Raw genomic sequence first — 13,108 nt, forward strand, 5'->3', positions numbered from 1 at the left:
ATAGATGCGGATATAGATAATTTAGTTTGTGAATAGATACAGACATTGATACAGATAATGGTGTACTCACTAATCCCTAATGACCATACAGTATGAAGTAATGAACCACAAGAAGTCAATCTTGTTGGTTTCTTATTCTGTCAACATGCTTTTACATAAGCTGCTCGACCAGCAGAGCAGCACAAAGAACTCCCAAGAAGCAATTTAAAAAGTAGCCTACAATAAGTCTGGAGGGACACATGAGTCAGTATGTGGATGTGTGGCATCATGTAGGGGGGGCTCTTCACTGCAGCAGTAGGAGTTCAGATTGTGAGGTTTTAGCAAAACAGAGTACTGATGGAGAACCTAGAAATGATTGGATAGTCCCGATCAATACATGCAACAAACTTCTTGTATCACCATTTCAAATTTTCTGTTTTTGTGACCTCTGTCCAAGTGTGGTTTTGATCTTTTTTGCCTCCTGTATGAATCCTATTTACGATTTTTTCTCAGAGCCACAGTTGTAATTTTTTCTGGAATTTTCTCTCATATTTATTTCAACAAACTGAATTGACCATATGAAGGTCAAACTCTGGGTCTGCTGTGCTTTATTTACTGGTCTGTCCCAATCAGGAATGTTTTTATTAATTGAAGCCCTTTTGTAGTGCTCTGTACTTCGCTGTAAATTGAATTCTGTCTTCTTCCCTTTACCCTTTTCTGTTTCCACTGTCTTTCTTCTTTCTCTTCTCCTTTCTTCTTCCCTGATGGAAGCTAAGCGAAGCCAGTCCATCAGCAACTGTGTTCATCTGTACGAGGCTTTGCCCACTGCTAAAAGCGTTCCTATGCTGCTCCACACTGTGAGCTCTTTCTTGCCTGGTATCTCTTCTGGTAACTCTGCTTGCTCTCACAGACTCTCAGGTAAAGTGCGTTCTGAGAGCTGCATGTGTTTGTGACCTCCGCCCCGTGTTTCCATCCATCTGTCACTATCTGTTATGTGCTGTCAGTTTCTGTGGCTGTGGTGGCAGTATCTGAAGCAGGGAGATGTATGTTTTAACAGGAGCTGAAGCCTGTCTTATGTTTACTCACTGAAAAATGTCAAAATCTCCAGGGCAGCCCTGCAATGTTTAGGAATACAGTCTATAACAAGAGTGTGTCTGCATCACCACTGCATGTGTGCATGTCCTAATTTCTCTACAACGCTCTCAGGAGTGTGTCTCCATCTATAATGTGTCTTTAAATTTATATAAATAACAAAAGACATATCTCAGTGCCTTTACATTTAAGTGTTTGTGTTGTGGTTTCTGTTTGGTTCTTGTGGCTCTGCCTAACTATGTGTCTTTTCTTCTGTCTGTCAGATGTGGAAGAGTGTCAGCTGTCAGAATGTGGGTTAGAGGAGGAGCTTGGAGGCGGGGATAGCCCTCTGCCACGTAGCAGCAGCACCTCCGACATCACCCAACAACTGTCTGACACTTTGCCAGGTATATACAAACACAAACTTGATTTTGATTCTCTACACTCTACTTGTAAGCCATTCCTTAAGTTGATTAAAAGGGTAAAAATAATTTGCCAGTATATGTAGTTGACATTTTATCAATTACACTCTTTCCAATTTAATTCAATTCAATACAATATACTAAATCAATATCTGTTAAAGGGATAGTTCAGATTTATTTGAGGTTAGGTTGTATGTGGTACTCACCCACAGTCAATGTATAACCGTCAGTAGATGGCAGTGTGCACGACCCCAGTTTGGAGTGGCAGACAAGAGTACCGCCACAGAAGGTAAACAACATACTTCTGTGAACAAGGGCAGCAGCAAAATGTATTTTAGCTACCTAAAAGAAAACCAGTAACAGTTTAAGTGTATGATTTATTGACAATATTTTCACCACTTTACCTTGCCTTCGGACAGCCTTTTCCAACAAGGAACTAAAGCCGTTATATCCATCTATGCACTGTTCAAAGCCACCAGACTCCTTTGACAAAAACAGTCATTTTAATTTTCAGAACACAGGAACTGCTGGTCTACTGTTGCCTCAATCAGTTATTTGTATGTGTCATTGTTGTGTTTTAAAGGGCTTGTTTGGATTCACCAAAGCACAATATCACAACCTAACTGATCAAGGCAGTGGTACACCAACAACTCCAGTGTTCTGTGAGGTAGAATTACAGATTTAGTCAGAGGAGTCTGGTGAACTTTGAATATATAATGTCTTCAGATTCCCATCGAAAAGGGCCGTCTGTTGGCAAGGTAATGAGTAAAAATATTCTAAATGTAGAAAATACTTTAACTGGTATTGATTTTGTTTTTAGGTAGGTGAAATATGTTTTTGCTGCTGCCACCGTCCACAGCAGCTTCCATGTCAGTACTTCTCTTAACTATGTAATTCACTGACTATGGATAACTACCTCATATAACCCCACTTCAAAAAATCTGAACTATCCCTTTAAGCATTTTATGTTCAGATTTGTTGACATATGGTCAGATAATAGAGATGTAGGCCATAGTTACTGATGGTGAAATAGTATTAGACTGGGGTCTGAAGTCTTAAGTAGTCCTTTGATGGATACATATAGCACTAGTGTGCATTTTGAAATATATGTTGAGATGTGATATCTGCTGTTTTATATATAAAATTAAACATTTAATATGGATGTCTGCATCTTTTTATTAGGGTGACTGGAGACAGTTCATTCATGTTTACTACCTATAGGGATGATGTGAGGGAAATCAGGCATTTTGAGTGCGTTCACATATAGATTTTGAAGCATTTTTTATTTCTCTTGTAATAGTTAATTTGATAGGGACTGTGCTCATTGAAAAAAAAAGATTTCTAAATGAGCCAGTTCTTGTTCTTGGCCTGATGTTAAAAAAACACATTTTTACCTGTTAAATTAAACTCAACAACATAAAGGTCATAGTAAAGAGATATGTTTTTAAGATAAATTAATCTTGGTTTCTCTGCCTTTTTAATAACATTGCCTGTTGCACTTCAGCCCAGAAGAGAGAGTACTCCCCTACTTCCTGTGGCTCTGAAAGCAGGACATCTGAGGGGAGGAGAGAGAGCAGTGAGCCACCAGTGGTGAGAGGAATCATTTTGTACTATAGTATTAAGTCAAAGCAATGAAATAAGATTGGTCCATAGGAGTATCTCTTCCTTAACGTTTTTTCCTGTGCTCCTAGATCCTCATCCGGCAGAGCAGCAGTCCCGCTGAGACAGAGTGCAATGCTGAGGGACACACGAACCACACAAGACCCAAGCTCAGAGAGAAAAGTTAGAGATTACATCACTTTTTATTTTTTTTAATGATTGTCAGTGTAATTTCTGTGTAGCTGTGTTTTAATTTAGATGTTTCACATGAATGATTACTTTCCCTTACACAGCCAATACAATTCATCATACTGTATTAACTTCTAACACTTGTCCTTTATCCACCTCATTCACTCACTTCTACCTAGGTGAGAGTATAAGCAGTGAGACGTCCAACGGCTACCTCAATGAAGCTGAGGTCACCTGGCAGGCTTTTGATGAGGAAGCTGACACTCAGTCCACACAATCAGCCCACATGGATGTGACAACTGACCCCCAGAGCCAGGGGAGTCTGCTGCTCAGCCATAATGAGGCTCTCGCAGGTATTGAGCACATTAAACAGATTTTGCCCCTCTATTTCAGATTTTATTATATTTTACAATTAACTACAATCTGTTTTGAGAAAATACAGGCACTCTTTGTGGCACATAGGTTGACAGTGAGTTTAAAGCAACTACAAGGAACTTATATTTGTCCCTATACTGTCCCTTTAAGCTTTGATTGTGTTTGGGTCAATTGTTTTCACCTACTCTTTGCTGATCCTGCCGCAATATCAGCCATCACCACATAATATAACATCAAACATAAAATTCTCTAAAGAAAAATCTCCTCCTGCTTCCTTTAAACTGGCGAACTATCTGGGAAAATGTTGACAAAGGCTCTTTCAATCTGCATGCTGTAAATGGTTTCACCTGATTATGCAGGGAATTGGACCTGGGGTCAGGCATTTAGAATAACTGCATAGAAATAGCCAGTCTTTCAGCTGGTGGTCTTCTTTGCTTATGTAGGTCATATATAGACCTCAGTATTAAATTGAGACTATTTGACAACTCCTTGTAGCTTCTTTAAAATAAGACAACCGTGCTGTGATCAGGAGCACGTTTAAACACAGGGTTAGCCGTAAACCTGTAGAATTTAGCCCTGTTGAGAAGTTAAACAAAATGACCCTAGATAAGCAAAAATGAGTTGAAAGAGTTCAGCAGTTCAGTGGGTTCATGTGAGGTGTGTCCCATCTAGCTGGGCTTTTGGTGCCTCCAATTACCTCACCCCAGGTCGAGTGACTCAGTAAGGAAACTTGATCAGCTTGTCAGTATGCTAGGTAGGTAGGTAGGTTTATTTTGACAACAATTAAAAAACATACATGAGTAACTGCAGATCAGTTTCATATACATTAATTAAAAATCGTTGAGGATTAAAATACACAATAGAGCCCAAAGGCTTATTTCCATTGTGGTCCTCGATGACAATAAAAGCTGGCAATTGTGTCAGTGACAGGAAAGACTGGCATAGTTAAACACAAACAACCCCCTAAAAACATGTGATTTTTAAAAAATTTTTTACTTTTTTTTTTTTATTGGAACCAGAAAGCACAGAATCTTCAATTAGTCAGCCATTTCCTAAGATTGAATTTAAAATTTCTCTCATTTGAGATTAATTTGAGAGAAACAGGAAGATCACACCACAGGCAAGCTGCAGTGTATGAAAAGGTATTTTTCCCGAACTTAGTTTTAAATTTTAAGGGAACAAAATTTGTTTGGCTGCCTCTGGTATTGTGAGAGTGTGTAGCTCTCACTGGATTAAAAAGGTCAGCAAGGTAGGGAGGTGCATTTTTAAAAGCTATTTTGTGGGCAATGCCCATTTTAATCTGCACCACCCTTTTTTCCACATTTAAGAAATTAATCGTTTTGAAATGGACTGAATCCAAATGAGCGCGGGGATGCAGCTTCAAAACAACTCTAATTAACTTGTTTTAAGTAGTCTGCAGTTTGTTTTTAAGAGACTGTGCAGTGCCACTATACCAGAAGGTGGCAGCATAGTCAAAATGGCATAGTACTAATGCTCCAGCCAAGGTTTTTAAAGTTGCTGAATCCAGTATATTTGCATTTCTTGCCAGAAATTTTGTTCTGTTGGTAATCTTATTGTGTGCTTTCATGGCCATATCCAACACATCCAAGGTAGTAAACTTTTGTTTTTGCCGTAATTACTGACTGCCCAAATTTTACCTCAAAATTGGGTGAAATTCTCAATTTGGGTCTAGTTCCGAAGAGAATGGACTCAGTCTTTCCAAGGTGAAGAGAAAGCCTATTATCGGAGAGCCACCCCGCTACTTTTTGAATCTCCACAATGTAGCCGATAGTAAAAACTAAAAGCGTTATCAGAACGCCACTCTTGCCTGGCACCCTGCGTGCCGCCATCTTGCTCTTGCTGCAGTACCTCTTTGGCTCAGTCGTTAAGACTTTTAAAGTTGCTGACAGTATGTGTGCTTGTGCATTGTGAAATTTTGTGAAAGGAAAGTGACCTGTGGTCTACAGTGATTTTAGACAGAATTGTAAAATTTGTTTGCAGCTATTTTTATTTTAATAGGGAAATCCCTATTAAAAAAAATCCCTCTGCTATCAACCCTTCCTCTTTTCATTATTATTGATGGAGAGATTGGCGTTGCCCCTCTGCCCCTCCCACCCTTGCACGTAACCTTCGTTTTGTGTTGTCGTACATTGTGATCATCATGAAGTTGTCACTCTTCTGTTGTCCCTGTGCTCCCTCCCTTCCTCACACCCAATTTTATCCCTCCCCCCCCCTGTCGTTTTTAGGTCCTGATTGTGCCCACCCTCCCCACTCTGCACCCCCGTCCTACCACCACCACCACCACCACCACCACTACCACTACCCCCAGAACCCGCCCGCCTCACCAGCCCTGGTGGTGCACACAGAGTGCCCACGGGAGTGCCCCCTGGATGACAACATGCATCAGTCTGTCTTACACATGCCACACCACTTGGGTACTGCTCACTAGCTGCTACTCATCATATCGAGTCCTCATTTACCATTGACTCTCCATGATCTTTATTTGATTTTTTGCTTCTTCTTGAGCTCAAACATGCATTGTGTGTATCTGATTTTAATTGTGCACATTTTGCTCAGAAGAGCTGAAAACTGTTTAATTTAAAAATCACCTCAGATCATCTACACACTTCATCCATTTTTGTGTCCTTTCCTGGCCTCCCTCCCTCCACTCCCCATTGTCCTTCTGCTGCCCACTAGGTGGCACTGTCCTCCCACAATTCAACCTGAGTTCATTTGGATGATGCATGTGATTTGTGCATGTTTCCCAAGTGTTTCAGTGCTTTGGTCAATTTCAGTGAGCAAAGAACTAGGTGCTTGGATGCATTTGGGAAAAGCACAGAGAGACTGAGGATATAGTCAACCACTGCTCAAACAATGACAGGGTGGCTGTATGTATTACAAACATATTTCTAAATTTAAAAGACTTTTATAAAAGGTGTTGTGCTTTTGTTGACTGAATCCCATACCATCTGTAAATTAGTATATTATGTATCAGGTACCAGCAGCTACAAATTCATGTGTTACCAATTAATTTATTCTCTAACCCAAAACACAAACACTCTCTCTGACCATGCAGACAGTAGTGAGTGTCTGGCTGATGACGTGAGCATAATTGCGGGTGGGACCCTGACCGGTTGGCATGCTGATTCAGCCTTCGTCCTGTGGAGGAGGATTTTGGGTATCCTGGGAGATGTCAACAACATCCGCTGCCCAAAAATCCATGCCAAGGTCTTCTCCTGCCTTTATGATCTCTGGCACAAGCTGGCCAAGGTGAGTTGGAGAGACAAAAACCCCTTTTATGTAAAACATTTGATCTCAAATGAAACAAAAAATATATATATATTCCCTCTCTTACAAAGAGATAGTTAGGCATGAAATGTAAGTATGTAATGACTTTCTATAAAATGCCTGGTGATTGATTTAAGTGCTCTTTGCATATAAAACAGTTATGTTTTGAGGATCTAATTATGTTGATGAAACAGTGCATGTTTATTTTAGCTTAACAGTGTCTGTGTCAATGGATGTATCATTCAAGAACACAAGCCCTTAAAGATTCTTCATGATGGTTACCTGTATTGACTGAAAGTGAATGTGTGCTTACAGATCCGGGACAATCTCGGGATCAGTGTGGACAACCAGTCTTCTCCACCCCAGCCTGCCTTCATCCCTCCTCTTCGAATGTTGGCCTCCTGGCTCTTTAGGGTATCCACAATCAGTTTAAAGTTCTCCAGCACTGCAAACATTTTGGCATTTCCCCCTCAATATTTAGAACAATAAAACTATGAATGCAGCAGAGGACATTATTACGGTGAACAGCTAGAATGCAATTCATACTATAGTGCTTCAGTTAAAATGGGCAGTGACAGTATGCATGCTCAAAAGCAATGGTTGCAATCTGCCATGAAATGGAAAGAAAAAGCAGCCATGCGCAATTGAAGCATAGATACAGTACCATTAAATTTCCACACTAGAAAGTGATGCAGAAAAGGCACAAATTGGTGCATTAAAATTCTCCAGAATGCAGAAACTAAAGTGTTTGATGCTCAGACGTTCTTGGGGGAGAACCCTCAGACACCCTGTCCCCCAAAAACACGCAAAACAACAACTCCGACAGAGTTGATGTTATGGTGAGTGGATAGTAAGGCATTTTCCCGCTATTTGTACCTTTCAAATTAACCTGAGGATTCACATTTAGAGATGATTAGTTTTGCTGTTCTTGTCTTTCTGAAACCGGTCTATGCACCTACGATGTCATCCGGCTTGTAGCCTACTGGTAGCTAGGCTAGGTTTTTAGCACCTGGCAGAAATTCGAGGACTGTGCAGTAACGTTGAGCATTACATTAAAAGTGCAGCATTTTCCATATACCCCACACAGACATTTATGAGCTTAATGAATGACCAAATTAATGAATTGTCTTTATTTATCATTAGAGTTATTTTTGGGTTTTTTATGTGTCAGTAGTTTAATTTAAAAACCAATACAAAGGCTAGATTAGACATGGAATTAAAACCACTTTGCCCCTTAAAATAACCCTGTTTATTTTCATTGAGTGCATTTATGTTTGTAATAAACCAATAAATGAACCATAGTAGCATGTTTTGATAAATCGTACAGTGAAGGTGTCAATAAAGAAATAAAAAGGAATAAAGCCATTCTTAATTTAAAAAGTTATGATTTAGGTATAGGTGTGGTTCCAAATATACACTGCTGTTTACAGAATGTGTGGGCCAAAATGCACAAGAAGCCTTATTCTTCTTTACAATGATTCACTACATGATTACTACTAATAATACTGACCCCAGAAATCTGTCTCTCCTCCACAGGCCACCATGCTACCAGCTGAGTATAAGGCTGGCAAGCTGCAGGCCTACAAGCTGATCTGTGAGATGATGACCAGGCACCAGGATGTGCTCCCCAACAGTGATTTCTTGGTGCACCTCTACCACATCATGCACAAGGGCATCACCAGCAATGACCAGGTACAGCCAGCAGGTGGCACCTACTACATGGCTGCCAGTTGTTCTTTTATTCACTGCTAGATGGCGCACTAGTCAAACTCGTGAGGTACAGGCATTAGCCTGGTTTAAAACTGGAAAACGATGGGTTGTAGTGGTGATCTACTTTTTCCTGTGTGATGTGACTCAGTGATTCCTATTCACCTGTTAGTTCTCAGTATAAATTAGGTACGGCCTTGGCTTATCATCTACACCTCATTTGTGTCCAGTGCCGGTTCATTTTATATATTTAAGACCAACACGAGGACCTTAGCTGACATGAGTGAGGACAGGGGTCATATAGGTGCAGTGTAATTTGAGATGGTTGAGGCTTCGATTCAGCTGGTGATTTTAAAAAACAGCATGTCAACCAGTGGTGATGAAGAATGCCCGTATGTTTTGGCATCTTCCACCTCCTTTAGCCACACCCTTCCTTGTATTTAAATCTGGCCTCGCTCCTTTCCATCCAGACGAAGCTGAGTGGAGATGAATGGAGTCCCTCAAAACAAAGGACAAGGATAAAAGTGTGTGTGGGTGGGGGGGTGATTTGGATGCATGTGTGTGTGTGTGTGTGTGTGTGTGTGTATATATATGCCCTCCTGGCTGGGTTTCTATTGCGCCTTGGCAGTGCGACAAGCTTATTAGAATGTTTTCCATGTCGTTAAATAATGTTTTGAGCCCCTGCCGCGTATACGTGATTAATTAAGGATTGACGTCTGTCGCGCTCCGTTAGACTGACACGTCGGCCAGGGGCCCAGAGTAGGCTGGCCTGCCTGCCTGCCTGCCTGCCTGTCTGTGTGTATGCAAGTGTGTGAAGGAGCGGGAGGGGAGCCTGGGGAACGTAGTATAGAGTAGAGCAATGAGGGGGGCACATTGAGGGACAAGGCAACATTCTCCAGCTTTTGTTGTGGTTCTGTATAATGCGTCGGGGGGGCCAGAGCCAGGCTGGCCACTGAAGCATGCTCAAATTGGCCGGAGAAAAGAGTCCTCACGCCACACAATAGAGGACAGCCGCACGCCTGCTTAACATAAGAAAGTGGCTCTTACTCTCCCCCCCTCCTCCTTCCTCTCTGCTCCTATCCACATCCCCCACCCAGAACAAGGAAAAAGCATATACTTTCCAAATCCATCGTACATATTTATACATTTCTTTTATCTATCAACTTTTCATGCACTAGTTTTTCAATTAGTCTACATGATTAAAGTAGCCATTGCTACAGGCTGGTCTTCAAACCATCTAATATCTTTGTGCAGTTAGTTAAACAAATATCTAGTTTTGGTTTTTATATATAGTATGTACTGTACTTTTGTATCTTAAAATAATGTACCTTACAGGTCGATCATTTTATTTAGACTACCTGTTCATAATATGTGCCTTAAACAGCCGTGTTTTACAGACAACGGGGGATCCCAGTGTAAATCCTCCAGATTAAATTCTAAGTTTAGAGAAAAAAATGACAGTTCCCTCAGAGGGATGCTCCCTCCATCTGACAGAGTGCCAAGGTCAGGGCTATTGTCCTGGTTGTCATCCTTTGGTCACTGGTCTCACAAAGGCATGGCCATAGCACAATAGCAGTAATCTATCTAATAGGTCCACTGTCTGAACTGTTGTAGTTAACAGCATATTTCGTGAAGTATAGTGGTGTTAAGAAAACATATCTACTGTGCATATACACTTAAAGGCGCTGTATGTAAGAATGTGGCCAAAACGGTTACTGCACTCAAATTCAAAATACTGCCGTGAGTCGTGTCCGCCCCCCCTCCCCTACAGATTCGAGGTTGCTGGACAGCAGCAGCTGATTTGTTTGCCCACGGGCGGCTGCCGTGGCAGGGCCGCGTCACCGCGTCCTTGATCTTCGGTTTTCCAGCGGACCGTTCGAGCAAGTCCGGCTTCTCTGCTGCTAATGCTGCTGCTGGGATACAGCTGAGGAGAATGCTAATGCTATGTACTGGGACACTGCTAATGCTGCTTGCCGTGCTGCTGTAGCTCAGTCGTAACTGTAACTGATGCTGAGACTCTACTGACTGCGTGACTGGTAGACGGCGGTGGGTGGCACAACAGGCCAAAACACAAATTCAAAACATAAACATGATTTGCAGACCGTAAAAAAATTTTTTAAATGCAAATATTCTGGCTGTACTATTGTTGTCAGTGAGATCAGTATGTTATATGAACATTATTCCTTAGTCTCTGTGACATATTAGGAGGATTTTACAACTATTTGCTTTAGATTTCTTACATATAGCTCCTTTAAGACACCAGTTAATTTGGCATGCACTGACATATAACATGCCAGGTACAGGTGGACAGAATAATACTGGCCCCTCCTCAATTTCAGTTCGTCTTTTACGTGCCAAAATAGAGGTTGAAATGTGACAGTTAACCCTTAAGCCACAAACATGGTTGTTGATTAAACCTCTCATCTCATAAGTTATGTAGGTGGCTTATATTCCTTCCTCACAGCTCAAGAAGGGAAAACCCCAGATATTCAGAGGGATGATAGCAGTGTTAAATTGCACCAGGAGATCTGGCCAAAACTAAACTGGAAACGTCCATGTTGAGTAACTGAGACAAAAAACTTACAGAGAGTGACGTAATACTGGCCTGAATCATGTCCCCCCGGGGACCAGCAGGTGGACAGAGCATGATTTCCCCGAGATGAGGCCAAATGGAAAGGCCTGAGGTGGCTCTATTCAGAGTTACGTTAATGCACCTTTTGTTGATGCAGGGGGCCATTCCTACTGCCAACGCAGAGCCACATGTGGGGCTGTTTTCCCATGTCTATACACACACACACACACACCTCAAATCAGGTTCCCTCTACTTACACATACAATAGAAAAACACTTTGCATTCTACATTTGTGGCTTCCTCTAAAATGCTCATTTCAGGCAATCAAGCAACAGTTTGTTGCATGCTAATTACCTCTGACTGCACTGCACATTATGCTTCAGAGGTCAATTACCAACAAAATGAGGGTAAAATGGGCCCTCAATCCTAAAGCTCTTCCCACCAATTTTCCACGTGCGGTGCATCACGTTGGATTGCCTCTGCGTGTTTATTCTATTCCTCTTTTGTTCACCTGCATTCCCTGTTTACCAAAGCTTCAGGTGATTAATGTCCCAGATAGATAGGTGGTACAGTGTGTGTGTGCATGTCCGAGAGACAGAGAGAGAGAGAGAGAGAGATTGTGTGTGCGTGTGTTTGCTAAGGTAGCCTTCGGTTCAGGCTGATGTTTGAACTGTCCGATTTACACAAGTTTATGGCCAAGACGGCAGGTGTTTCTAGCCTGGACCTTGCCTTTGTACACAAATATGCACACACATGTCTCAGATAAGAGACAGAACAATCTTTCTGCCTCACTGAGACGATACATTCTCATACCAATATGTTTTTGGTTTTCAATTAAAATCATTTTCCTGCAAATGAAGAGTAAAAATAACCATTTACCCTCTAAATATAGCATGGGAAACCTGTTGCGGGCTTTCTATGCTCTTGGCATTGCACTGTACATACTTGAGCACTTTGTGCAGAGCGCTCTGCAGTACAGCATATGTCAATGTTGAAAGAGCACCCATCTGCCACTGAGCCACCCGTACCTCAGCAAAACAATACCTTGTCACCTACTTTAATTACAGGTTTGCTTGAGTGTGTATGTGTAGCTCACGAAAGTTGAGGTCTTTTGTTCTTTCTCTTATCCTCTGTGAACAATCCATCTGCTGCCTCCCTCTCTCTCCCTCTCTCTTTCTGTCCTCCTTTACCACTCTGTTTTTTTTCTGTCCTTTAGTGACATGTACTGTTGAGTGCCTTACTCTCCCCAACACACTTAAAATGCTTAGCCTACCTGTTGGAGGAAAAAGCTTTTCCTCTGCCATGTCGCTCACATGGTGGCCCATTTACCAAATACTTCTGCTTCCCTCCACCCACACTGAGTCCATGTGCTCATACCAAATGCAAAAATCCCATCGAACTGTAAACATACAGAAGAAGTGCTTAGCTGTTTATTCCTGTATCAAGTCAACTCAGTTGTTGATGGCTACCAACTATTACAGTTTGCCTCCTATTAACATTTGTGTGTGCATGTTTTTCATCAGGATATTTTGAACACCATCATCCGCTCCTGCTCTCCTCGTTTTTTCTTGCTTGGCCTGCCGGGCTTCACCATGCTCATCGGAGATTTCATCACTGCTGCTGCCTGCGTTCTCAGCTCTGACTCATCGGAGGTACGCACACACTTTTAACATTCAGATATGTCATGTGAATCAAACTGCAATTTAAAAGTGTTTTCAAGGACTGGAAAAAGTGTTTAGATAGTAAACATGTTTAAAAGTTTTTCGCGAATGTCACTGAACATTTTCAGAGCTACTGTTAAAAGGGGAGCGATTGTGCTTTTTGTTATTTTCTCTCATAATTCAGTATATAATGCTACAATGTCAAATGTCTATATTAAATTTGGCAAAAGTTTTAAACAAATATA

The 13,108-nt window shown here is 41.4% G+C and overlaps 1 protein-coding gene across 7 annotated transcripts in view; it reads left to right on the plus strand.

Moving 5' to 3' along the window:
• ralgapa2 (Ral GTPase activating protein catalytic subunit alpha 2) overlaps positions 1-13,108 on the plus strand; it is a 113,899-nt gene that overhangs the window by 42,787 nt on the left and 58,004 nt on the right. For 4 of the 7 annotated variants that reach the window (XM_050062709.1, XM_050062710.1, XM_050062713.1 and 1 more), the window contains exons 17-26: positions 751-897; positions 1,335-1,457; positions 2,977-3,062; positions 3,164-3,254; positions 3,440-3,613; positions 5,882-6,070; positions 6,712-6,905; positions 7,239-7,337; positions 8,460-8,615; positions 12,726-12,854. In XM_050062709.1, the coding sequence (XP_049918666.1) occupies positions 751-897; positions 1,335-1,457; positions 2,977-3,062; positions 3,164-3,254; positions 3,440-3,613; positions 5,882-6,070; positions 6,712-6,905; positions 7,239-7,337; positions 8,460-8,615; positions 12,726-12,854 (1,388 nt within the window). The remainder of the gene's footprint in view (positions 1-750; positions 898-1,334; positions 1,458-2,976; positions 3,063-3,163; positions 3,255-3,439; positions 3,614-5,881; positions 6,071-6,711; positions 6,906-7,238; positions 7,338-8,459; positions 8,616-12,725; positions 12,855-13,108) is intronic. The other 3 variants (XM_050062712.1, XM_050062711.1, XM_050062714.1) reach the window with 2 other exon arrangements.

The sequence above is a fragment of the Epinephelus moara genome, chromosome 14, assembly GCF_006386435.1.
Source record: "Epinephelus moara isolate mb chromosome 14, YSFRI_EMoa_1.0, whole genome shotgun sequence".
Classification (NCBI taxonomy): Eukaryota; Metazoa; Chordata; class Actinopteri; order Perciformes; family Serranidae; genus Epinephelus; species Epinephelus moara.